Source organism: Orcinus orca, chromosome 6 (genome assembly GCF_937001465.1).
Source record: "Orcinus orca chromosome 6, mOrcOrc1.1, whole genome shotgun sequence".
Classification (NCBI taxonomy): Eukaryota; Metazoa; Chordata; class Mammalia; order Artiodactyla; family Delphinidae; genus Orcinus; species Orcinus orca.
In genome coordinates, this window is record NC_064564.1 from 115,438,004 (window position 1) to 115,459,127 (window position 21,124).

At 55.5% G+C, this 21,124-nt stretch overlaps 1 protein-coding gene across 2 annotated transcripts in view; it reads left to right on the forward strand.

The window, feature by feature from the left end:
• LAMC3 (laminin subunit gamma 3) overlaps positions 1-20,784 on the forward strand; it is a 62,942-nt gene extending 42,158 nt beyond the window's left edge. For both annotated transcript variants that reach the window (XM_049711409.1, XM_004269086.3), the window contains 14 exons: positions 654-807; positions 1,471-1,613; positions 2,106-2,284; positions 3,612-3,753; positions 4,781-4,986; positions 5,366-5,442; positions 6,663-6,797; positions 7,953-8,100; positions 9,101-9,250; positions 11,454-11,556; positions 13,651-13,850; positions 14,571-14,717; positions 14,811-14,910; positions 17,357-20,784. In XM_049711409.1, the coding sequence (XP_049567366.1) occupies positions 654-807; positions 1,471-1,613; positions 2,106-2,284; positions 3,612-3,753; positions 4,781-4,986; positions 5,366-5,442; positions 6,663-6,797; positions 7,953-8,100; positions 9,101-9,250; positions 11,454-11,556; positions 13,651-13,850; positions 14,571-14,717; positions 14,811-14,910; positions 17,357-17,607 (2,135 nt within the window). In that variant the 3' untranslated portion in view covers positions 17,608-20,784. The remainder of the gene's footprint in view (positions 1-653; positions 808-1,470; positions 1,614-2,105; positions 2,285-3,611; positions 3,754-4,780; positions 4,987-5,365; positions 5,443-6,662; positions 6,798-7,952; positions 8,101-9,100; positions 9,251-11,453; positions 11,557-13,650; positions 13,851-14,570; positions 14,718-14,810; positions 14,911-17,356) is intronic.
• Positions 20,785-21,124: the final 340 nt, after the last annotated feature.

Below are 21,124 nucleotides of genomic sequence, written 5' to 3' on the forward strand. Positions count from 1 at the left end.
TTGGGATCTGATCAACTCTGACCCTGTGATTTTTTTTTTTTTTTCCTGCCCGGATAATTTAGCACTTACCTCACGCTCCACAGTTGGCATGCAAGACTGTCCCAGATGGCCTGCGGCACTCATTATGTTTGTCCTGCCCCTGGGCTTCCTGTCAGGCCGAGATGCTCAGCCCTCCGTGCCCTCTCAGAGGGCCACAGTGTGCGTGAGCTCGTGGGAGGCTTCCAGAAGTGCTGCAGGGAGCAGCTCAGTATTTGCCCCAGACTCACTTGCTCCTGAGTCCTTCAGCACCTGTCGCCTCTTGTTTTATGGGACCCAGGAGAGCAGAGACAAGGGGCCCAAAACAGTGGGAACAGAGGTCTGCCCCTAACCCCCAACCAAGTTTCTGGCCTTCTCTCCAGCCTGTGGGGGCTCAGGGCAGGCTCAGAAGGGCCATCTGCCACCACGACTGTTCTGGGCTGTCTCTCCAAGGACATAGAAAATGGGCTGAGGCTTGACCCCAACCCTAGAACCTTTTTTCAGAGATGCTTAGGCGTCTGAGCTGAACGTGAGTCATCTCTGTGGGCTCCCCATCTTCTCTGCCGCTCCTGGGTCCCCAGAGGTTGAACAGATGATCGGCATGGTTCCCCACCACCCTTTCCTGCTCCCACCCCCAGCCTGCAGCTGCGACCAGGCGGGCTCAGTCGGCGAGCAGAGACCCTGTGACCCGGTGACCGGCCAGTGCACCTGCCTGCCTCATGTGACCGGACGGAACTGTGGCCACTGCAGCCCTGGCTTCTACGACCTCCAGCCTGGAAGGGGCTGCCGGAGGTGGGTGGGGCGAGGCTGTGGGTGCCCTTCCCCTGGGTGTTTCTCCAGGATGGACGAAATCGCCAGGGAGCCTCCAGAGAGGGACCTGGCTTGGCATGTGTCGTCCCAGGCCCACTGCCAGGTACACTGTGCCCTGCACTGAAGGGGGACAAAGGGACGGTCCCTTGGGGGTCAGATTCATGGCCCTGCCAGCCCAGGCTGCAGGCCAAGAGCAGCCCTAAGGGATGCCCAGGTGGGCAGGGGCTGGTTGGGTCTCTGATTCCCTTCTCGGTAACTCTGTCGCTCTGTGACCTTTTGGGCCACAGCAGCAGCTTAGATACCATCTTTAGGGAGCAGTGGAGAACTCCAGGGAAATGCCCAGTGAAGCAAACAGGTTTCTTCCTGACCAGACTTCTCAGGCCTTTAATATGCTAATTGCATTGTGACTTTCCAACTGAAGGGTATAGTCCAAATGTATATATGTCCCCATACCTTTTTTTGTGGGGGGAGCATTTTATGAGACTGTGCTTTCCGGGGCCCAGCCTGAGGGAAGCTGTTTGACATGTGCAGACACAGAGATGGGACCTTGTCAATAGAGGCGTGATCACCAGCCCTGGCCGGCAGAGGTGGGACTGGGAATGGCCCAGAGCTGGACTCAGACCTGGGTCCCTTCCCTTGTCATAGCTGCGAGTGCCGCCCGCTGGGCTCCCAGGGGGACCAGTGCCACCCCAAGACCGGGCAGTGCCCCTGCCGCCCAGGCGTCGAGGGCCAGGCCTGCGACAGATGCCAGCTGGGTTTCTTCGGCTTCTCCATCAGGGGCTGCCGGGGTAAGGAAGCCGGGTCCTTCCCAGGCTGCCTAGAGAGTGAGGCTTCTAGGAAAGAGGACCAGTGGGGCAGATGGCCACGCCGCAGGAGAGAGATCAGATACGGGGCAGGTTTTCTTAGAGCAGCCGTGGGAACATGGAGTGAGTGAGCAGCGCAGAAGACGGCATGGGAGGCCAAGAATCTAGTCCTAGACTCCACTGCTAAATCCCTGTGTGCCTGGGGCCATCAGGTCACCTCTCTGGGCCTCATCTGTATGGTTAGACTGCATGGCAGTCCTAAACCTGACTGGTCCTCAGATCCCAGGGGCACTGAAATAACTCAGGCTCTCAGCCGTCACCTCCAGCCTTCTGAATCAGTCTCCCAGGAAGGACCCAGGAATGTACTTGAGCTGCCCATGGGGTCTGAAGCAGCCAGGCGCAAGGGTGCGGGGGACCTGGGGGTTCCAGTGTGGAGTGGCCATCAGGGCACCCAGCGCCGTCTGCCCCGCCCCCCAGCCTGCAGGTGCTCCCCGCTGGGCGCCGCCTCGGCCCAGTGTCACGAGAACAGCACGTGTGTGTGCAGGCCCGGCTTTGTGGGCTACAAGTGTGACCTCTGCCAGGACAACTTCTTCCTCACGGCCGGCGGCACACACTGCCAGGAGTGCCCGTCCTGCTACGCCCTGGTGAAGAAGGAGGTGAGCCCTCCCATCCAGGCCCTGCCCAGGGCCGCCCCACCTTCTGTTCATTTCACGCCCCCAGTGAGCACCAGCTCTGTGCTGGGCACCGGGAAATGCCCACTTACCCACAGCTCTCAGACCTTCTGGGACCACCGGCCACCTCCTTCTTGTGCCCACCCAGCCATCTGGCCCAGCCCCACCTCTGCCCTTCCCTGGCTCCTGAGCGGACAGGAGAAAGGTGGCTTCTGTTGCATGTCCTTCCCCACCACCCAGGCCGAGGTCTCACACTTTCTCAAGTTCAATGGGAACGAGACCACAGAAGGCCCTTTGGGGGAGGGTCAGGAGGAGGGCAATGCCCACTATGGGACACAAGCAGTATCTCAGGCAGGGAGGTGGTGTCGTGCAGGGGTCAGGAGCATGACCTCTGGGGTTCCCCTACCCCCCCAACCCTGTTAGTTGTCACATGCCCAGGCAGGTGACAGCCTTGGTAAGTTTCAGTGTGTGTCTCCTACTCCAAACTGAAATAGTTCAGGCCTGCAGCCCCTTAACCTGAATCCAGTGATGGTTCTGTAGAAAGATAGGATGGTGTGTGCTGAATATTAGGTACCACTCCCAGCGGTGCCTGGGCCGGCCCCCTAACCAAACCCAGTGATACATCTGCAGGGGAACAGGTGAGTAGTCACACCAAGGGGGTAAATCGAGATCATAAGTAGCCTTGTTCAGAGCAATTTTTTTTCTAATTGAGTGCAGGGTTTTTTCAACCTGATTCTGCCACCCAGTAAGGAATGGGAAGCTTTGCAGGTTTTCAGAGCATTTTGGACTTTGGAATCGAGGACTGGGCTCGGGACCTGTATCCCCTGCCCCTTAGGGCGGTTACAAGGTGAATGTGAGCTGGTGCGTGGCCAGCGGTCGCTCACACCTGGCTCCTAGCAAGTGCTCCGTAAATGCGTGTATTGTTCATATGATTGAAAGAATGGGGCTAGGAGACGTTGCAAAGCACACTCACTCGGCCTGCAAGGATCACATGCCTGCTCTGTGCCAAGTCCTGGGAACATAGCAAAACAGACAGAAATCCTCCTGGGGCTTCCCTTCCCATCCCTCCCTCAGTAGGGCAGAGGTGTGGTCGGCTGAATGCCAGCAGGGGCTGTGGGTATGAGAAGGGAAGGGGCAGCTCTGAGGACAGGGTGGGCACAGCTGGTTCTCAGAGGTCCTGTGTGTGCTTAGCTTTGAGGCCCAGGGTAGGATCGGAGAAGGCAATGCTTGGGGTGGGCAGGCCAGGCAGAGGTTTCCAAGCAGGACTTTAGGCCACCAGCCTCACACACCGTTCCTTCCCTGACCTCTCCAGGCTGCCAAGCTAAAGGCCAGACTGACCCTGATGGAAGGGTGGCTGCAGGGGTCAAACTGTGGCAGGCCCTGGGGACCACTGGACATTCTACAGGGAGAGGCCCCACGGGGGGACATCTACGAGGGCCACCCCCTGCTGCAAGGTACAGTGGGAGAGCAGAGAGGAAGACTGGGAGGCAAGGGGAGGGGGCTGGCTGGTCAGATGCCCCCTGTGGAGCCCTTCAGTCTGACCTCAGTCGGGTTCACCCCTAGGAGAATTCACTTGCTGGGAGAGCCTGTCTGACCTCCCCAACTAAGTGAGTTCTTGCTGCTATGCAGTCCTGTCATCCCACGAACCTCTCTTTCAATATCCCTCACCCAGTTGTACTTTGTAGCTTTATACAAAGCTACAGAATATAGCTCTGACTACAGCCTCGGTCCCCATGCCCCCTGCGCCACCTACACTGCACCCATAAAGCTCAGTGAGGACGGGGGGTGCGTTTATTCGTTGAGTCAGTCACACAACAAATAATCATTGGGGCGCTGTCCCAGGTGCTGAACAGGTAAAGTTCCTGCCGTCTTTGACTGTTGGCTGTTTTGCTCACTGCTGTATCCCCAGCACAGAAAATAAATGGGTAAATAAGAAAAAAGATTGTCATTAGGTCCACGTGCAATTTGTCCCTGGGACACTGAAATTTAGGAGCATCAAACGTGAATTGCTTATTTTCTTAAATTTCGCGTTCACAAGCACCTGTACTGTAGCAGCCGTAGGTGAGCTGAGCACCTGTTTGCAAGACTAACAAAATAGGGAGCCATCAGATGCTGTGTGTTGAAACTCCCACACTGAGCCACGCTGCGAACTACGGAGCTGACTCAAGGCGGGTTTTACTGCTGTCTCAGGTTCAGGAATTGTTCGCTGTGGATCTAGAAGGCCTGGATTCCTTCTGGTCCTTCCTGTGTGGCTGACTTCCTGTGTGGGGGACCTTGCGTCATGATTTGCCGTCTGTGGGCCTCAGCCTTCGCATCTGTAAAATGGGGAGGCCTTTCCTTTGGAACCAGTGCTCAGGCCTGGTGATGGAGTCAAGCTGTGCCCAGGAGGAGTAGAGGACACAGATGGGGCCCCTTGAAGTTGCAGGCTTTATTGTGATATCTCGACTGCTCTGTGACTTCTGGACTCTGGGCTTTCTGCAGGGGCCCAGGAAGATTTCCTGGAGCAGGTGACAGGCCTTGAGGGTGCTGTGAAGGCTGCCCGGGAGCAGCTGCAGGCACTGAGCAGGAAAGCCCACTGTGCCCAGGCCAGAGCTGAGAAGACCTGCGTCCAGCTGGCAGACCTAGAGACGGTGCTGGAGTCCTCAGAAGAGGAGATTCTGCATGCAGCCACCATCCTTGCATCTCTGGTACCCCAGGGGACCCCTCCCCAACTCCTCCCCTCTGCTGAGCCTGGGGCATGCCCCCGCCCCCTGCTTTGGGAGGCTGTTTTCTCATCTGCAAAATAACGGTCACACAGGGCCTCCTCTGCCGATTCAGTGAGATAATATTTGCAAAGAACGAGCCGTATTCCAAGTAGACAGTGAATGCCCAGCAAGTGGTAGGCGTTGTTATGGTTATTTCCAAGCTCTAGGGCTCTGCCCACTGGATGCTGACTTTGTAGCTGGCTCTGAGCGTTTATGAAATAAGTGACATGGCCCAGGTCTGCCCAACAAGTTAGCCAGATGTGGGCCCTGCCCCTCAGGGATGGACCATCAGCTTCCTCCTATTTCTCTCTCTTCTCTAAAGGCGATTCCTCAGGAAGGGCTCGGCCAGCCCACCAACTGGAGTCATCTGGCCATAGAGGCCCGTGCCCTCGCCAGGAGGTGAGCCCCCGTGCCCTGGGAGCATGGTGAGGTCCTGGCCACACAACCATGAAGGGAGCCCAGCCCTTCTGCTGGGGGCTTCCAGGGTCAGGGCCAGCCCCATAGGTATCCCCACCCCGGGAGTTGGAATCACTTGAGTACAGAGCTGACGTGTCATTGCCATGGGAAGGAGAGGTGTGCAAGGATGGCATGAGATGCAAGGGGTCGGGGTGGGGGTCTGCCGACATTGGTCGCCTGAAGGCATCTGAGAGCCTTCCCTGGCTATTTTTTTTATAACAGCTTTACTGAGATATAATTCACATGCCACGCAAGTCAACCAGTTCAAGTACAGTTCAGTGGTTTTCAGTGTATTCACAGAATTGCACAGAATTGTGCAACCATCTCCGCAGTCAGTTTTAGAACAGTTTCCTTACCCCAGAAACAGGTACCCATTAGGCATCGCTCCCCATTCCTCTTCGCCCTCCTCAGCCCCTGGTAACCACCAATCTACTTTCCGTCTCTATAGATTTGCCAATCTGGACGTTTCATATGAATGGAATCATACACATGGTCTTTTGTATCTGGCTTCTTTCATACAGCAAAATATTTTCAAGGTTCACGCCTATTGTACCATATATCAGTACTTCATTTCTTTTTTACAACCCAGTAATGTTCCATTGTACCAATATGCCACATTTTGTTTATCCAGTCATCCGTCGATGGACATTTGGGTTGTTTCATCCACTGCTTTTAAGAAGCAGCTTAAGATTCTAAAGACACAAGCTCTGAAGCGATTTGTCCCTTTAGCTGTACTTTAGGGACTGTAGACCCATTTTACAGATGAGAAAAGAGACTCAGAGAAGTAAAGTGACTTGCTTAAGGACACGGGGTTAGAAGTGATAGGGCCAGATTCAAACCCAGGCTGTCTTTTCTATGCTCTCTTTATTAGGGTAACCGTATAATTTATTGTCCAAGCTGAGATCTTATGTGTGATCAAAGGCCCTATTATTTATTATGCCAGGACAACAGGCATAAACCCTATATAACAGGAGCAGGGGCACGGGTCCCCTTCCCATCAGTCTTCACTGTGCGTCAGGCAGAGGGAGGACAGGAGCCTGGCCCCCGTGGCTGTACTCCCTTTGGGACGGCAAGAGGCCCATGCGGTGGCGGGGGGTGGGGTGTGGGCCCGGGCCCCCTCTGTGTCAGCCCCTGGTGATGGTCGGGCGGGTATTGTCATACAGTCACAGGGACACCACCACCAGGATTGAGGCCACTGCTCGGAGGGCCCTGCTCACCTCCAACAGCAGTTATGCGCTTCTCTGGAGTCTGGTGGAGGGGAGAACAGCCCTGGAGGCCCAGCAGGAGCTAGAGGACAGGTGAGGAGACCTCCCAGGTGTGGGTAGGAGCTTGGGTTGGCTTCCTGAAGCCGGCAGGGCCTGGTCAGAGGCCACTGGTTCCAGAAGCGGCCTCCTTCCCTTGAGTCCTGATGTTCTTTAGGGTGGGGTGCGATGCCTAGGGTCTTAGGCCTGCTTGGGGGTGCGTTAGAGGAACCCACTCCTGCCGGGGTGCAGCTTAGCCTCTGGAGAGAAGGAATGAGAACCTAAACAAGGAGGTTCCAGGTCAGCTCATCCTCGACCCCCTGAAGCTCCCCTGCCCCTCCCCAGACCCCTGGGGAGCTCCTGTCAGGCACCAGCTTTCTTCTTGGCCTCTGCTTCTCTGCTGTGGGTGGCCCCCTTGTATCCAGCTCATTCAGAGGGTCAACGGAGACCCACCAACGTCTCAGTGAGCCCAAGTGGATTTCCTAGATGAGAGAATCTGATTGGCCCAGCTTGGGTCAGGTGGCCAGTCCTGAGCCAATCGGTATGGTTGGGTGGATCACATGACCCACTCCCAGGGACGGGGTGGGGGGGGGGCGGGGGCGGGGGGGCTGGCCCTGGGGATGAGGGATGGGAGGCACCCTGGGGACAGGGGGTGGTCCAGCAGTACCCATGGTAGGGGGAGCTGGGTGGGGCAGGGTGTGGACAGCTGGACAGGAAAGCTGTCCTGGTTGGTTGATTACAGCATTTCAGGGAGAAAGGGCCCCAGAACAGTCATGCAGCCCAGAGGTCTCCATTTACCTGGAGAGCAACATGCCCAAGGTCACTCAGGGGCATCAGGGCCTGGGCCGCTATCCCTCCAACAACACCAGGCATTTTCCTCTTCATCATTCGTCCAGAGAAGCCAAACATTTGCAAAACATGTGATTCTCAAGTGGAAACCAAGCGGGAGCTCCTTCAGAAAAGCGTGATTGAATTCAGTGAATGAGGAAACAAGAAGGCAGCCCCTCGGCTGCCTTCCCCATTCATTAGACAGCTGCGGAGCAGCCAGTTTCCGAGGCCAGCTGCTGGGTACCAGCTCCGCAGACGGCGGTTCTGCCCGGGAAGTTGCCAGAGCCCCTTCAACCGGGAGCTCCACTGGGGGGGCCGGGACAGCAATGGGGAGGGATGGCCTGCGTCCTGCTCCTGGGCCATCCTGCCTCTGTCTCCTCCCAGGTACCAGGAGGTACACGCGGCCCAGAGGGCGCTGGGCACGGCCGTGGCAGAGGTGCTGCCTGAAGCTGAGAGGGTGCTGGCCGCCGTGCAGCAAGTCGGCGCAGATGCAGCCCAGCGCCTGGCCTCACCGGCTGCCCCTGCAGCACCGGTCAGCTCAGCTGTCCTTGGAGCTCTGCATGCGGTGGTTGTGAGGGAGAATGTGGCAGCTGGGAAACCAGTGCGGCCCAGGCAGAGGCAGAGGACGTGGCTTATTTCTAACTCTCTAGCAGTTGATTAAAAGTTCCCAGCCAATCTTTGTTGTTGATTATAATGACAATATCAAGGCCGAGGCCTCTTCTTCATCATAGTGGCATTGGCAATGACACCAGACGGACATGGGGCCAAATCCCAGCTCCGCCACTCTGGCTCTGTGACCTTGGCAAAGGACTTCCCATCCCTGTACCTCGGTTACTTTGTCCGTCTGTCGGCTAGAGCTCACCCATTTGGTTATTTCAGGCCTGCGTCCATGAGGGGCTGGAGGGGATTCCTGAGCAATGCCCTCATCCTCTATGTGCCTGTCACCCTATGCTGCTTAACCTCTGGATAAATCAGCTCCTCAGGCCTTCTCAGTAATCCTGAAATTCCAAAACTTGGGAGCTAAACTTTAAAAAAAAAAGACTAAACTTATAGAAATGCATCTGGGGCCCAGCCTGCCCAGGACTGACGGCTCCCAGGCTGTTTACTCAGGGTGTTTGATCCTCCCACTGTGTGTGAAGAAGGAAAATGTAGGTGGTGACATGTTTGGCCCTGAGCACTGCCCCAGATACTGCTGAGGGCGTTAGGTAATAAGAAGTCCCCGCAGGAAATTCTGAATTCAGAAGTACGTCCGGCCCCAAGGTTTCAGCTAAGGGATTGTGAGCCTGGGGAAGGAAACACAGGTCCGGGAGGTTAGCTGAGTCTGTGCTTCTAGAAATTGCTGGTGCTAGAATCAGACCTCAAGTGACAGCTTCCCCAGTTTGGCTTCTCTTGCCCTGGCCCCTCTGCTTCTTAGGGTCCACATGCAGCCCTGCCCCACACGGTCCCTGCCCCTGGGCTTCTCCCACCCAGTAGAGGACCTGCCCCTCGGACCTTCCCATCAGGCCTTGTCTGAGCCCTCCATCTCCCGGCAGCCTCAGAAGTCCCAGGCCAGGACCCTGGGCCTGAAGGTGCAGGCCCTGGAGAAGACGGTCACGTCGAGAGAGCGCGTGGTCACCGAGGCTGCCGGGGCCCTCCAGGCCACCGCCCAGGCCGTGCTGCACAAGACAGAACCCCTTATGCAGGTGGGCTCTTGTCCTTTGAGGCAGCACCTGGAGAAAGTTGGGGCTGCCCCAGGCATGATCTGGGCTCAGGGGTTGCAGGGGGAGGGAAGGGCAAAGACCAGAAGTAGTTCTTTCCACCCCTCCAGTGCCTTCCCCCAAATTCCAGAGAACCTCAGTTAGCTCGTGCCAAGGCAGGAGGTCCCGATTTCCCGAGAAGGCGTAAAGGTGTGAGAGGAGGCAGGATGGACAGACAGACAGAGCCACGCCCACCACCCTTACTCAGTGTTAATTACAGCTGGGATGGGTCTCATTCACTTATTCTTGCGTTCATTAGTTCACTTGCCAGATATGTTAGCGAGCACATACGTTGCTCTAGTGCTAAACCCCACTGTTTGGCATTTACAACCCAGGAGGGGAGGCAAGACTAAATAATCAGGGAATTCAAGAATCATGGAGTGAATTGAGCCCCAACCAGTGGTTTCCAACCTATTAAAGTATAAGCACCCCTTCAAGTGTTTTTTTTTTTTTTAACTTTCCACCTTTCATCTAGACTTAGAAAAAGGTTGCAGAGAAAGCACAAAGAAGTCCCATATACCCTTCACACAGATTCTCCTTCTGTTAATGTTTTACGCAGCCACCTTACAAGGATCAAAATAAGGAAATCAACATGATATAATACAATGAGCTAATCTACAGACCTTTTTCAAATCCCAGCAGTGGCTTATCCCGTAGCCATCTTTTTTTTGGGGTGGGGGGAGGCACGGAAGATCTTAGTTCCCCGACCAAGGATCAAACCCATGCCCCGTACAGTGGAAGTGCGGAGTCTTAACCGCTGGACCGCCAGGGAAGTCCCCTGTATCCATCTTTATTTTCCTTTTAAAGACAAGAAACAAGGCAGAAAGCTGTTGCCTGCATCCGAACAGCTGGGCCTGGTGCCTGTCACATACTGGGAGAGCTGTGCTGTGTCGGGGCCCCCTGGGGTGGTACCCATTGATTTAGTCCATCACCCTGGTCTGGGGCACAGATGAGGCCACAGCAGAGTCAGGACCAGACCCCAGTGCGCAGTGCCCCAACACAGTGCCTCCCACCTTCCTCTCCCATCCTGCTAGGCATTTGGAGTAAGACTTAAGACACAAGGGATCCCAGGGCAGCATCTGATGGCTCTTCAAACCCACATGATTGTGACTTCCCTGGCGGTCCGGTAGTTAAGACTTCTCCTTCCAATGCAGGGCATGCAGTTTCCATCCCTGATCGAGGAGGTAAGATCCCACATGCCTCACAGACAAAAAAAACCAAAGCATAAAACAGAAAGAGTATTGTAACAAATTCAATAAAGACTTTACCAAAAAAATTTTTTAAACCCCGCATGACTGATGATGGATTGAAATTCACATCACATAAAATTACCCATTTGAAAGTGTACAACACAGTGGCATTTAACACATTCCCAATGTTGTGCGATCACCACCTCTGTCTAGTTCCAAAACATTCATCACCCCAAAGGGCGACTGCTTATACCCATTGAACAGTCGCTCTTCATTCCTCCCTCCCCCCAGCCCCTGGCGACTGCCCATCTGCTTTCTGTCTCTATGGATTTTCCAATTTCAGACATTTCATATAAATGGAATCGTGCCATATGTGACCTTTTGTGTCTGGCTGCTTTACCATAATATTTTCTAGGTTCATCCACATCGTAGTATATGTCAGCACTTCGTTCCCTTTCATGGCTGAATAATATTCCGTTCTGTGGATACACCACATTTTGTGTATCTATTCATCCATCAGACCCGTATTCTTTAAGTATCCAGCCTTTTTTTAGTGGCAATGGGGAAGAAACTAATTTTCTATGAGTAAAAGTTGTCTAATAAACAGATTCACTACTTCACATCCTCTGGCTGAGACGCGGCAGCGTTCTGACAAGAAATTTTCAGTTGTTCATCTTTCTTTTAGTTCTTAGGTTTCAGTTTTTTTTTTTTTTTTTTTTTTTGGTTTCAGTTTTCCTCGGAGCTTTTGTGAGACAGGTAACTTCTTGGGAGAGATATTCAAGGTTTAATATTGGAATAATAAAACAGATCAGATGTTCCTGGTAAACAGCGTAATTCAGTGTCAGAGTTTTGGTGATGTTTTGGGACCTTGTACATGTGGGTTTGGTGCCCACCTGACCCCTCTCTGCCCAGCACGCCTCCAGCACCACCTGACCAGCCTCTCTCTCTTCTCTCTCCAGCTGCACCAGGAAGCCAGAGCTGCCCTGACCCGGGCTTCCTCATCTGTCCAGGCTGCCATGGTGACTGTCACAGGAGCCAGGACTCTGCTGGCTGACCTAGAAGGTATGTGTGCCCTGCTTCGCCCCAGGCTCATGGATGCACAGATGCCCATGACAGACACTGGGGCAGGCTTGGCGGCAGAGGACAGAAGTCCAGTCATGTGGGCATAAGCCAGGAGACCATTCCCTCTGCCTCTAAGGACCTCCCTCTCCTGTGGCTGCTTTGTCCCTCCCCATCTCACATACCGCTCACCAGGTTCTTGCCTACGTGGCCATCCATCATCAGACCACACACGCAGAGCCCCTCAGGACCAGATGGGAGGAGAATCTGATGCCATCAGCTGTCCATCCCTGATCTAGGCCACTCTGGCTGGGAGTCTGGTTACCTGGTACAAATATGGCTGCCCTGGTCCAATGTCCAGTGGGGCTATGGGAAGGGATGCAGCGTTTCTCTTTAGAACGTGGGTTGATGGGTTGATGCCAGTACAGGTCTCTTTTGAGCTGTAGGAAAAGGAGGCCAAGTACCCCCATTTTACAGTTGGGTAGACCAAGAAAGGAAATTTTACTGAATGAAATGTGGAACAGCCCCTAGCCTGCAGCTGCTCTGCCAGGAGAGGATCTGTGTTCAAATAAGCTTAGGAAATGTCACGTGCTATAGATCCCCCCGAGGCCTTGCAGTGCACACCTGAGAATATTAAAGGCTCTGAGAAGTCCTTCAATAAAGAAACCGGGTTCACTTTATGTAAACTTAATTTCTCCTAGCATTTATCAACACCCTGTAGAATTAGGGCTCCCCAGTGTGCACTTTTTTTCTTTTTTTGGCTGCGTTGGGTCTTTGTTGCTGCGCACGGGCTTTCTCTAGTCGTGGCGAGCGGGGGCTGCTCTTTGTTGCGGTGCGCGGCTTCTCACTGCAGTGGCTTCTCTTGTTTCAGAGCACGGGCTCTAGGCGCGAGGGCTTCAGTAGTTGTGGCATGAGGGCTCAGTAGTTCTGGCTCGCGGGCTCTAGAGCTCAGGCTCAGTAGTTGTGGCGCACGGGCTTAGCTGCTCTGCGGCATGTGGAATCTTCCTGGACCAGGGCTCGAACCTGTGTCCCCTGCACTGGCAGGCGGATTCTTAACAGCTGTGCCACCAGGGAAGTCCCCCCAGAGTGCACTTTAAGAAATGCCAATTTTGTGTACAGGAAGCAAAGTAGATCTAACTTTTGGATTATCTTCATAGAATGATTATGTAGTATTATGTCCCTGGATATTAGAAGCCTTGATTCTTTTTTTAAAAAATATTTATTTATTTATCTATTTGCTGCATCGGGTCTTGGTTGCAGCCCACGGGATCTTTCGTTGCGATGCGCGTGGGCTTAGTTGCCCCGCGGCATGTGGGATCTTAGTTCCCTGCCCAGGGATCGAACCCACGTCCCCTACACTGGAAGGTGGATTCTTAACCACTGGATCGCCAGGGAAGTCCCCTTGATTCTTTTTAAATTTTGACTTTGTCTACTATAATCAGTACTCCTTAGGATAAATCTCCCTTAGAATTTTATCTGAAAGGAAATGAAAAAGCCTTTCTTTCTATATAGAAGGAAACTACTTCTTATTAGATAATAAAAACCTATGTGGATTGTAGAATTTCTCTTTTTGTCTTGGCCGCTAGGGGCTAAAAGGTAAACAGTGCATTCGGTACCTGCACCGTCATTATCCTAACTTTCTGGCGCTTTTCACTTCTCATCATCCCCCTAGTTACATACGGCCTTTGGTTTATCATTTTAATGGTCCAGTGTTTGGTCTGTTCATCACGATAAGCTGCCTCAAAGCCTATTAGAAATGCGTGGTATGTAAAAACAAGGAACTTAATGGATCTTGCTGTGTACCGTGCTATAGCTCCCATCTCTACCACTGGCCCAGGCATTGACCAGCATGCAATTCTGTGACTTTAGTAAGTATCATAATATAACATGAATCTTTACACTCACAGGGCAGTATGTCTCACTCATTTGTTTTCCCTGGGTGAGCCTGAGAAGTTTACACACAGATCTCATGCATCTCATACCTCTGCTGACGTTGTCCAAGGGTCTGGGGTTGGTCAGACATCTGGCAGTGACCACCCCATGGGCTCTCCAGGCATGAGCCCAGCCCTCCTGACACAGCCTCGGTTGGCTTTACAGGAATGAAGCCAAGGTTTCCTCGGCCCAAGGACCAGGCCGCACTGAGGAGGCAGGCAGCCGTTGTCCAGGACAGGCTCCTTGCAGAGTCCAAAAAGAAGACCAAGCAGGTGGAGAGGATGCTGGGAAATGCGGCATCTATCTCCTCCAGTGCCAAGAAGAAGGGCAGGGAAGCCGAGCTGTTGGCCAAGGACAGTGCCAAGGTCAGGGCCACGGATGTGACTCCAGGGGCGTCCCTGCCTTCTGGGCGTGCGGGAGGCCTGTCATAGAAGAGATGCCCTTCTGTAGGGTAAATGCCCCTTCTGTATGCAATGCTGAATACTCTGCACTTACTAAGGGGTCCCAGGCTCTGAGCTCTGGCGCTTCACGCGGGTGACCCTGTTGATTCCGCATGAAATAGATGTCACTGCTGTCCCCATGGGACAGGTGAGGACCCTGACGCCCAGCCCAGTTCAGTAACTTAACATAACCAGGACTCACACCTCAGTCTGTTTGGCTCTACTCCCTAAACTTCTAGACTTTTCTTGTTTAATTCAGGCCAAATTTGAATCAATAGGCGTCTTCCCAGCACCGTCACTCAGGGCCCAAGTGAACTGCCTCTACAGCTCCCTAGAGACAGTGCTGGATTGAAGGCGTCCCCAGGCTTGGTTTCTGGTCCCGCCATTTTGAGTTTGGCCAGCTCCTCCTCTCTGCACCTCTGTTTCCCCATCTGTAAATTATTGGAATTTCTCCTCTCGGGGGAGATGGGTAGTGTCCAGCAATCTGCTCTTTGCCGGCATCTGGTACACAGCTGTTGAATGAATGAATGAATGATCTGGTGCGTGAATCTATGACCACTGGGCAGGGCGGTCACCCTTTACCTCTAAAAGGAGTTTCTCCACTCACACTCCCCTCCCTGCTGCTGCCGCCCACCCCGAACGTAGCTCGCCAGGGCCTTGCTGAGGGAGGGGAAGCAAGAGCACCGCCGGGCTGGCCGGCTCTCCAGCCAGACGCAGTCGATGCTCCAGCAGGCCTCCCAGCAGGTCCTGGCCTCAGAAGCACGCAGAGAGCAGCTAGAAGCAGCTGATCAGGTACGTGTGCTGAGACCCCAGCACTCCTTCTTTTGTGGTCCCGGGAGCCAGCCAGGAGCCGCTCAAGCTTTTCTTCCCCTCCCCCCCCAAAAGGTGGGTGCCGGGCTGAGCGAGATGGAGAAGCAGATCCGGGAATCACGCACCTCTCTGGAGAAGGACATCAAAGCCTTGTCAGAGCTGCTTGCCAGGCTGGGTAAGGAGACCCCAAGGCCGGGCCCTGGCCCCCTGGGTCCACGGTGCATCTCCGGGAGCTTCCTGGGAGGCCCCGTCCTGGGGAAGCTTGCCTCCTAGCCCTCCTGTCCATGGTTCCCCCATCCCGAGCCTTGTGCTCGATGACAAGCATTTGTAACCCCTCCAGACCCCCTGGGGCGAGGCAGGGATGGTGTCCAGAAGCATGCTCACTTCGTCCTCCAGGGGCTGCTAGTCAGGAGGAGAGGAGAGACACAGAACACTCACCACCCACAGAACACCTGTAGGTACCAGGTGACTAGGCCCTGCCTCAGTGGAGGGTTTCAGAGAAGGAGAGAGAATGTCACAGAAGCAAGTCTGGCATCGAGGATCAGGTGCTGGTTTGGAATCAGAGAGACTGGCATTCCAGTCTGGCACTTTCCCTTCCTTGGCTGTGGGACCTTGGGAAAATCACTCCACCTCTCTGAGCCTCAGTTCCCCCGCCCGGGAAATGGGAGTAACAGTGGGGTAGTTTCGAGAGTGCTTTCCACACTGTGTGTGATGAGACAGTGAATCGTGAAAGGGACAGCCCCCAAGACGTGGCGCCCTCAGAGCAGGGGCGAAGGGACAGTGTCAGAGCAGTTCGGCGGAAATGAACAAGCAGTTTTCAGAGTTGGGGTAAAATACACAAAACCTAAAATTTGCCATTTTAGCCCCTTTCAGCGTACAGTTCACTGGCATTAGGCACAACCTTCACCTTACTGTGCAGCCATCGCCACCATCCATCTCCAGAACTTTCTCATCAGCCCAACATGAAACCCGCCCCCCTTACACACAGACTCCCCATTCCCCCCTCCCCCAGCCCCTGGCAAGCCCTGTTCTACTTTCTGTCTCAGTGAATTTGGGACTGTAGGCACCTCACCTCAGTGGAATCATGTAGCGTGTGTACTTTCGTTCCTGGCTTACTGCGCTCAGTGTAACGCCCTCAAGGTTCATGCATGTAACAGCGTGCATTTCGGTTACCGTGATCGATAAGACGAGGAAGAATCAGCAGGTTCTGCATTGTGGCTGGATGCCAGGCTCCACCAAGCTATTTGCACACATGATCGTAGCTCATTTTAACTTCCGAGGCAAGGATCCCCGTGCTCTTGCTATTTTGCAGATGAGGAAGCTAAGGCCCAGAGAATTTAAATGATGGGCCCAGGGTCCCCCAGCCAGTCAGTGGGGAGGCTGTGGATCACGCTCAGGTCTGACCGATTCAGAGCACCCGCTCGTAGCCACAGGTCTCTACCCGCAAGAACTCAGCTCGCTGGACACGATGCCCAGCACGAAACAAACGCTCTGTGTGGGTAAACCACGCTGGCCGTTGTTGTTGTCATTTATTCTTTCACATCGGCACTATGCTCGACTCGGGGGTGCAGGAGTGACCACGCACACCTAGACCCTGTCCCCGCCCCAGGAGGCCCAGCTGGGCAGTCAGAGTGGAGGCTGTAACCTCCTCAAAGGCCAGGCTGTTTGGACTTGCCCGTGGATGGTGGGACCTCTCCGAGTCTCGGCTGGGAGCAGGGCCTGCCCGGCAGCAGGGCTCAGCTTCTCTCTGCTTCTTCCTGCCCTGGGGCTCAGCTCTTGCAGTCGCCTGTCCTCCAAACCAGCCTTCATTGCCCAGGAGACTCAGGGCCATGGGGAGCCCTGGGGCCCAGGGGGGTCCTGTGGGATTCGAAGGCATTGAGGATTTGTTTCTGTGACTCCAGCACTCTCCCACCTGGCTCAGCTGTCTTTCCATGGAATGCCACCTTAATGACAAGGTGACAAAGGCCAGGTGGGGGAGACAGCCCGTGGATTCCGTGCCACCATCACCAAGTTCATATGTGAGCACCTGGCCCCACCCCCTCGGTTTACACTTGGAGAGGCTCCTCCAGGAAGTCCTAATGTGTGCTAGGCCGGGACTAGACCCCCGGGGCCTGCTGCCCAGGCCTGCAGCCCCTCCTGCCCTGTCTGCCTCACACACCCTCATTCTGATGCCAGAAACCTTTCTTTTCACCCTGGCCCGCAAGTACCATCTGTAAGTGTGGGCTCTCAGTGAATTGAAACAGTGTGTGGGAGCCGCAGGCATTATGGGGCCTCTCCCACTCACACTGCTTTACAGGTGAGGAAACTGGGGCTCGGGACTCACCCAAGGCCTTCATTTTTTAACAGTAATAGTAATACCAACAACAAAAATTAACAGTTGCCCAGTGCCACCCAGGGGGAAAGTTCCGGGGCCTGCACGTAAGCCCGGTGGGGTGCCCAGGCCAGGCCCTTACCTGCCTCACCACGCCGCCCTCTCGGTCCCTTGCCTCCTTGTAGATCGTGGGCACTCGGAAACCTGGAGGGTTTGGGCTGGGGAGGGCTTCTGGGGATGGGGCCTGAACAGGCTTCTGGGGCCTGCAGGGGAGCCAGCCCACCCTGAGGCTGTCCGTGCCCCTCCACAGGGTCACTGGACACCCTCGGAGCCCCCGCCCGGGCCCTGAATGAGACCCAGCGGGCACTGGAGCGCCTGAGGCTGCAACTGGGCCCACCAGGGGTGCTGCAAGGGAAACTGAGGCTCTTGGAGCGGGAGTCTGAACAGCAGCAGCTGCAGATCCAGAGCTTCGAGAGCAACCTTGCTGAGATCCGTGCTGACAAGCAGAATCTGGAGGCCATTTTGCAGAGCCTGCCCGAGAGCTGCGCCAGCTGGCAGTGAGGGCAGCCCGGACCCACGGTGCCCCCGGCCCAGGGCATGCACGCCCGCCACAGGTGCGCCATGCAGGCACGCTGCCCAGATCCTGCTGCCGCGTACCCGCCCGAGTCTGTGCCCACAGCCCCTCCACACCGGCAGGAGTGAGTGTGCATTCAGAGCTCACCCAGGCGGCTGCGGTGCGCACACACCCATCGGTGTGCTCTCCCACCCCACACACACGCACACACGCACAGGTACATGCGGACATGTGCCCGTGTGTGCAGTGCACACGTGTGCATGTCCATCCATGTGTGGTGCCCCCCCCGGATGCTGGGGGTGTTTGTTATGTTATGTTATGTTATGTTATGTTATGTTATGTTATGTTAAATGCCCTGTGACACTGACATACTCAGGCAGGGTTGGTACCTGGGAGGCTGGGACCGGGCAGGGTCGGGGGGTCATCCGCAGAGATCCAGGGCGGGTTCAGCAAGAGCCAGAGCCCCCAGTCCCAGCCCTGCCCTCTGTCCTGCAGCCCCCTGACCAGTGTGTCACCCGCCACGAACACCCAGCAGCTCCGCATAGCTGAGGGACCAGGCAGGTCAAAAGACACAGGATTCTGGGGGGTTCTCAGCAGAGGAACCTGAGGCCCAGGGCTCCTGGGGCCGTGGTGCAGCCTGCTAGGCCGGCCGGGCCGTGGCCCACCCATGCAGGGGTATCTTTGGCTTTGTGGAATACTTCCTTCTCAAGATCCTGGGACTGGGTCAGACTCACTGAAGGAACCCCCTGCCCCAGGCCCGGTGCCCCTTTTGGGCCATGGCCTCGTGACCTGAGGGCCTGGGGCAGGGGGCTCAGACAGGTCGCTTTGGATCTTCCCTTTGTGACCCTGCCCACCCTGGCGGGCCTTTGACCGATCGACACTTCCCAAACTGGCCCTGCAGCCCTGGGGCCCCATCTGCCACATGGGAGGCCCTGCTGGGCGTGGAGACCTGGCTGCCTTTCTAACCTGTCAGGCTAGGGTCTCCCCCTGTGGCTAGGCCCTGCCCAGGGTTCCCGGCATCTCCTCCTGGCACTCCTCCCCTTTCCTGGGCCCTCTTCCAGCAGACTGCGGGGCCTTGGCACTGGGAGGATGGGTGCCTCGGGGGGCCCAGCCCCTTCCCAGCGTTCTTCCTGCCCCCCAGCAGGGGTGACAGGCAGCAGCCCAGACCATTTCTGTTTACCCAACTCTGTTTAACGTGGCAATAAAGGGCCCCTTTACTAGCTGGTGGTGTGCCTTTGGTCCTCCGGTGCTGGTCGGCAGCAGGAGCCCCGGCTGTGGGTACAGACTCACCGCCTGGCTGTGGGTGCACGTGCCCCCCCCCACGAGTGAGTCAGTGGCAGAGGGTTCAGTGATTCCTCTTGGCCCACATGAGGTAGAAGGAAGGTGACAAAGCTGAGCCCATCGGCTTTGCCAGTGTCTTCCCACTGGGGGGACTCTGCTGGGGTCCTGCAACCCCAAGCATCTGCCCTCTCCTCTCTGCTCCGGGGGGCTTATTAGGCAAAGTCTAGGGCCTGGGGGAGTTTGCGGGGTGGGGTACAGAGAGGTCCTCAGGTGACCTCTGGCTCAGGCTGGAGACCCCGAGGCAGGAAAGGAACTCAAAACCAGTGTCCAGCAGCGCAGAAAGGCTCAGGGAGGGACACCAGTGAGGAGAGGAGGAGGGCTTTGGGCCAGGCCTCAAAGGGTGGGGAGACAGCGGGGAACATTCCAGGCAAGAGGGTGGGCAGCAGCGCGGCACTTGCAGGGTAGGGGCCTGGCCCGCACGGGCCACTCCAGGAGCTCAGGTCGCGGGCGGGATTATGGTACGTGCTCAGTCAGGGCTCTTGACCACGAGGCCTGCCCCCCTCCTGGGTTGGTTTAAGCAGAAAAGGGGAGTTCGTTGGGAGGACTTGGGAGAGTCTCCTGGAATCCTGGGGTAGGAAGGGCTGCCAGGCTCAGAGACGGTCAGGGGCCGGGGGCTTGCCTCGCCCTTCCTCCCGCCCCTCCCCTGCCTCGACCTTCCCTCCCGCCCCTCCCCTTGGTCTCTGTCTCTGCTCTCTCCGCGTTTACTTTGTTTTCTTCTCTCTGCAGAGCAGCTTTCTTTGCTTTTCTTGTGCTTGATGGGAGAGAATGTCCCCACTGCCCCCACTTGGACCCACCATGGCCCCCATGTTTACTTGTCATCAGGTCAAAAGCTTGGCAGAGACAAGCTGGAAAACTGACCTGATTCCAGCTTCCCAGGAGGGACCAACCCAGCTTAGGCCGGGTCCCCTCCCTACTCCTGTTCAGAAAATCAAGGGTCTCTGGGTCCAAGGCCATAAAATGAGAGCTGGGCTGTGCCTTCCCCACCCCCGCAAACTCACTGGGGGAGAGCATTCAGAGAAGAGGTGCGCTCCTCCACGGAGAAACTGAAAACCGAGGCCAGGGGTAGGGGGGTTGACGTGATGCACGTCAATGACCCAGGGAGTAAGCTGGTAGGTTTGGGAGGGAGGACAGGGGGTGGGGAGGCCAAAACAGGAGGTTGCTGCTCTACTGTGAGTTTGATGATTGATGTCTGGTGTAAGTGGTGTCAAGGAGATGGGGGTGCTTTGCAGACCTCTGGGGCGGGGTCTGATGCCCCCAAACCCTCTTCCCTGTTACCCAGCTTCTCTGCTGACAGAGGCACACAGCTGTCCTGATGCCTGCTCTTGGCCTTAAACCTTTCTCTGCTCAAGCCGTGGGGGGCTCAGCAAGGCCCAGTTTCAGCATCCCCAATGGGTGGAGAACAGGCTTCCTCTCTGTCCCGCGGTGACATACCTCAGACCTGACATCTCATGACTCATGCAGTCCAGTCATGCTTCGGGTGTAGAGAGCCACTCTGTGGCCCCAGAGGTGGGGCTGTGGCTGGGTGGAATGTGGCAGCTGCTGAACATCTGGCTAGCAATGCAGCCCAGCAGCTGAGCAGTTGAAGATGGGGTGGCCTCTGCCCTGCAGAACCAGTGACTGGGGCCAACCAGCCCAGGGCAACAGGCTCTCTGAGCCTGAACCAGGAAGTGCATTATGAGGGTCCCATTCTATGTCAGCTGTCTTCTCTGACCTCCAGACGGGACATCTCCCAGCAACTAAGGGTTATAACTCCTATCTGCTTAAACCACCCTGATGGTAATAAAATGTATAACAGCCCCTGCTGGGTGAAAAGCGTTGTTTCCTCCATTCCATTCTGCAGAACAGAAATGCCGAGTCCTGTTTCATAGAGGTTTGAGAATTAAATGATGTAACACATATATCCTGGGTTGTGGCAAAGTGCCTGGTGCCCAGTGAGCGCTCGAGAAAAAAGGTTTTATTAACAAAACACTAATTCGTTCTAATTGATTTCAAGTGTCACTGATACCCTAGAGGCACTTTGTCATTATGCATTTTCTCAAGAAACTAAAAGTTTGTTCATCTTTCAAGAGTTCAGAGTAAAGTTTGGGAACCTAGGCCTCCCTTCCAAAAGTGCGTGCTGCGCAAAAGGCGAAAGGCACGTTACAGCTCCCGGCAGCTGGGACC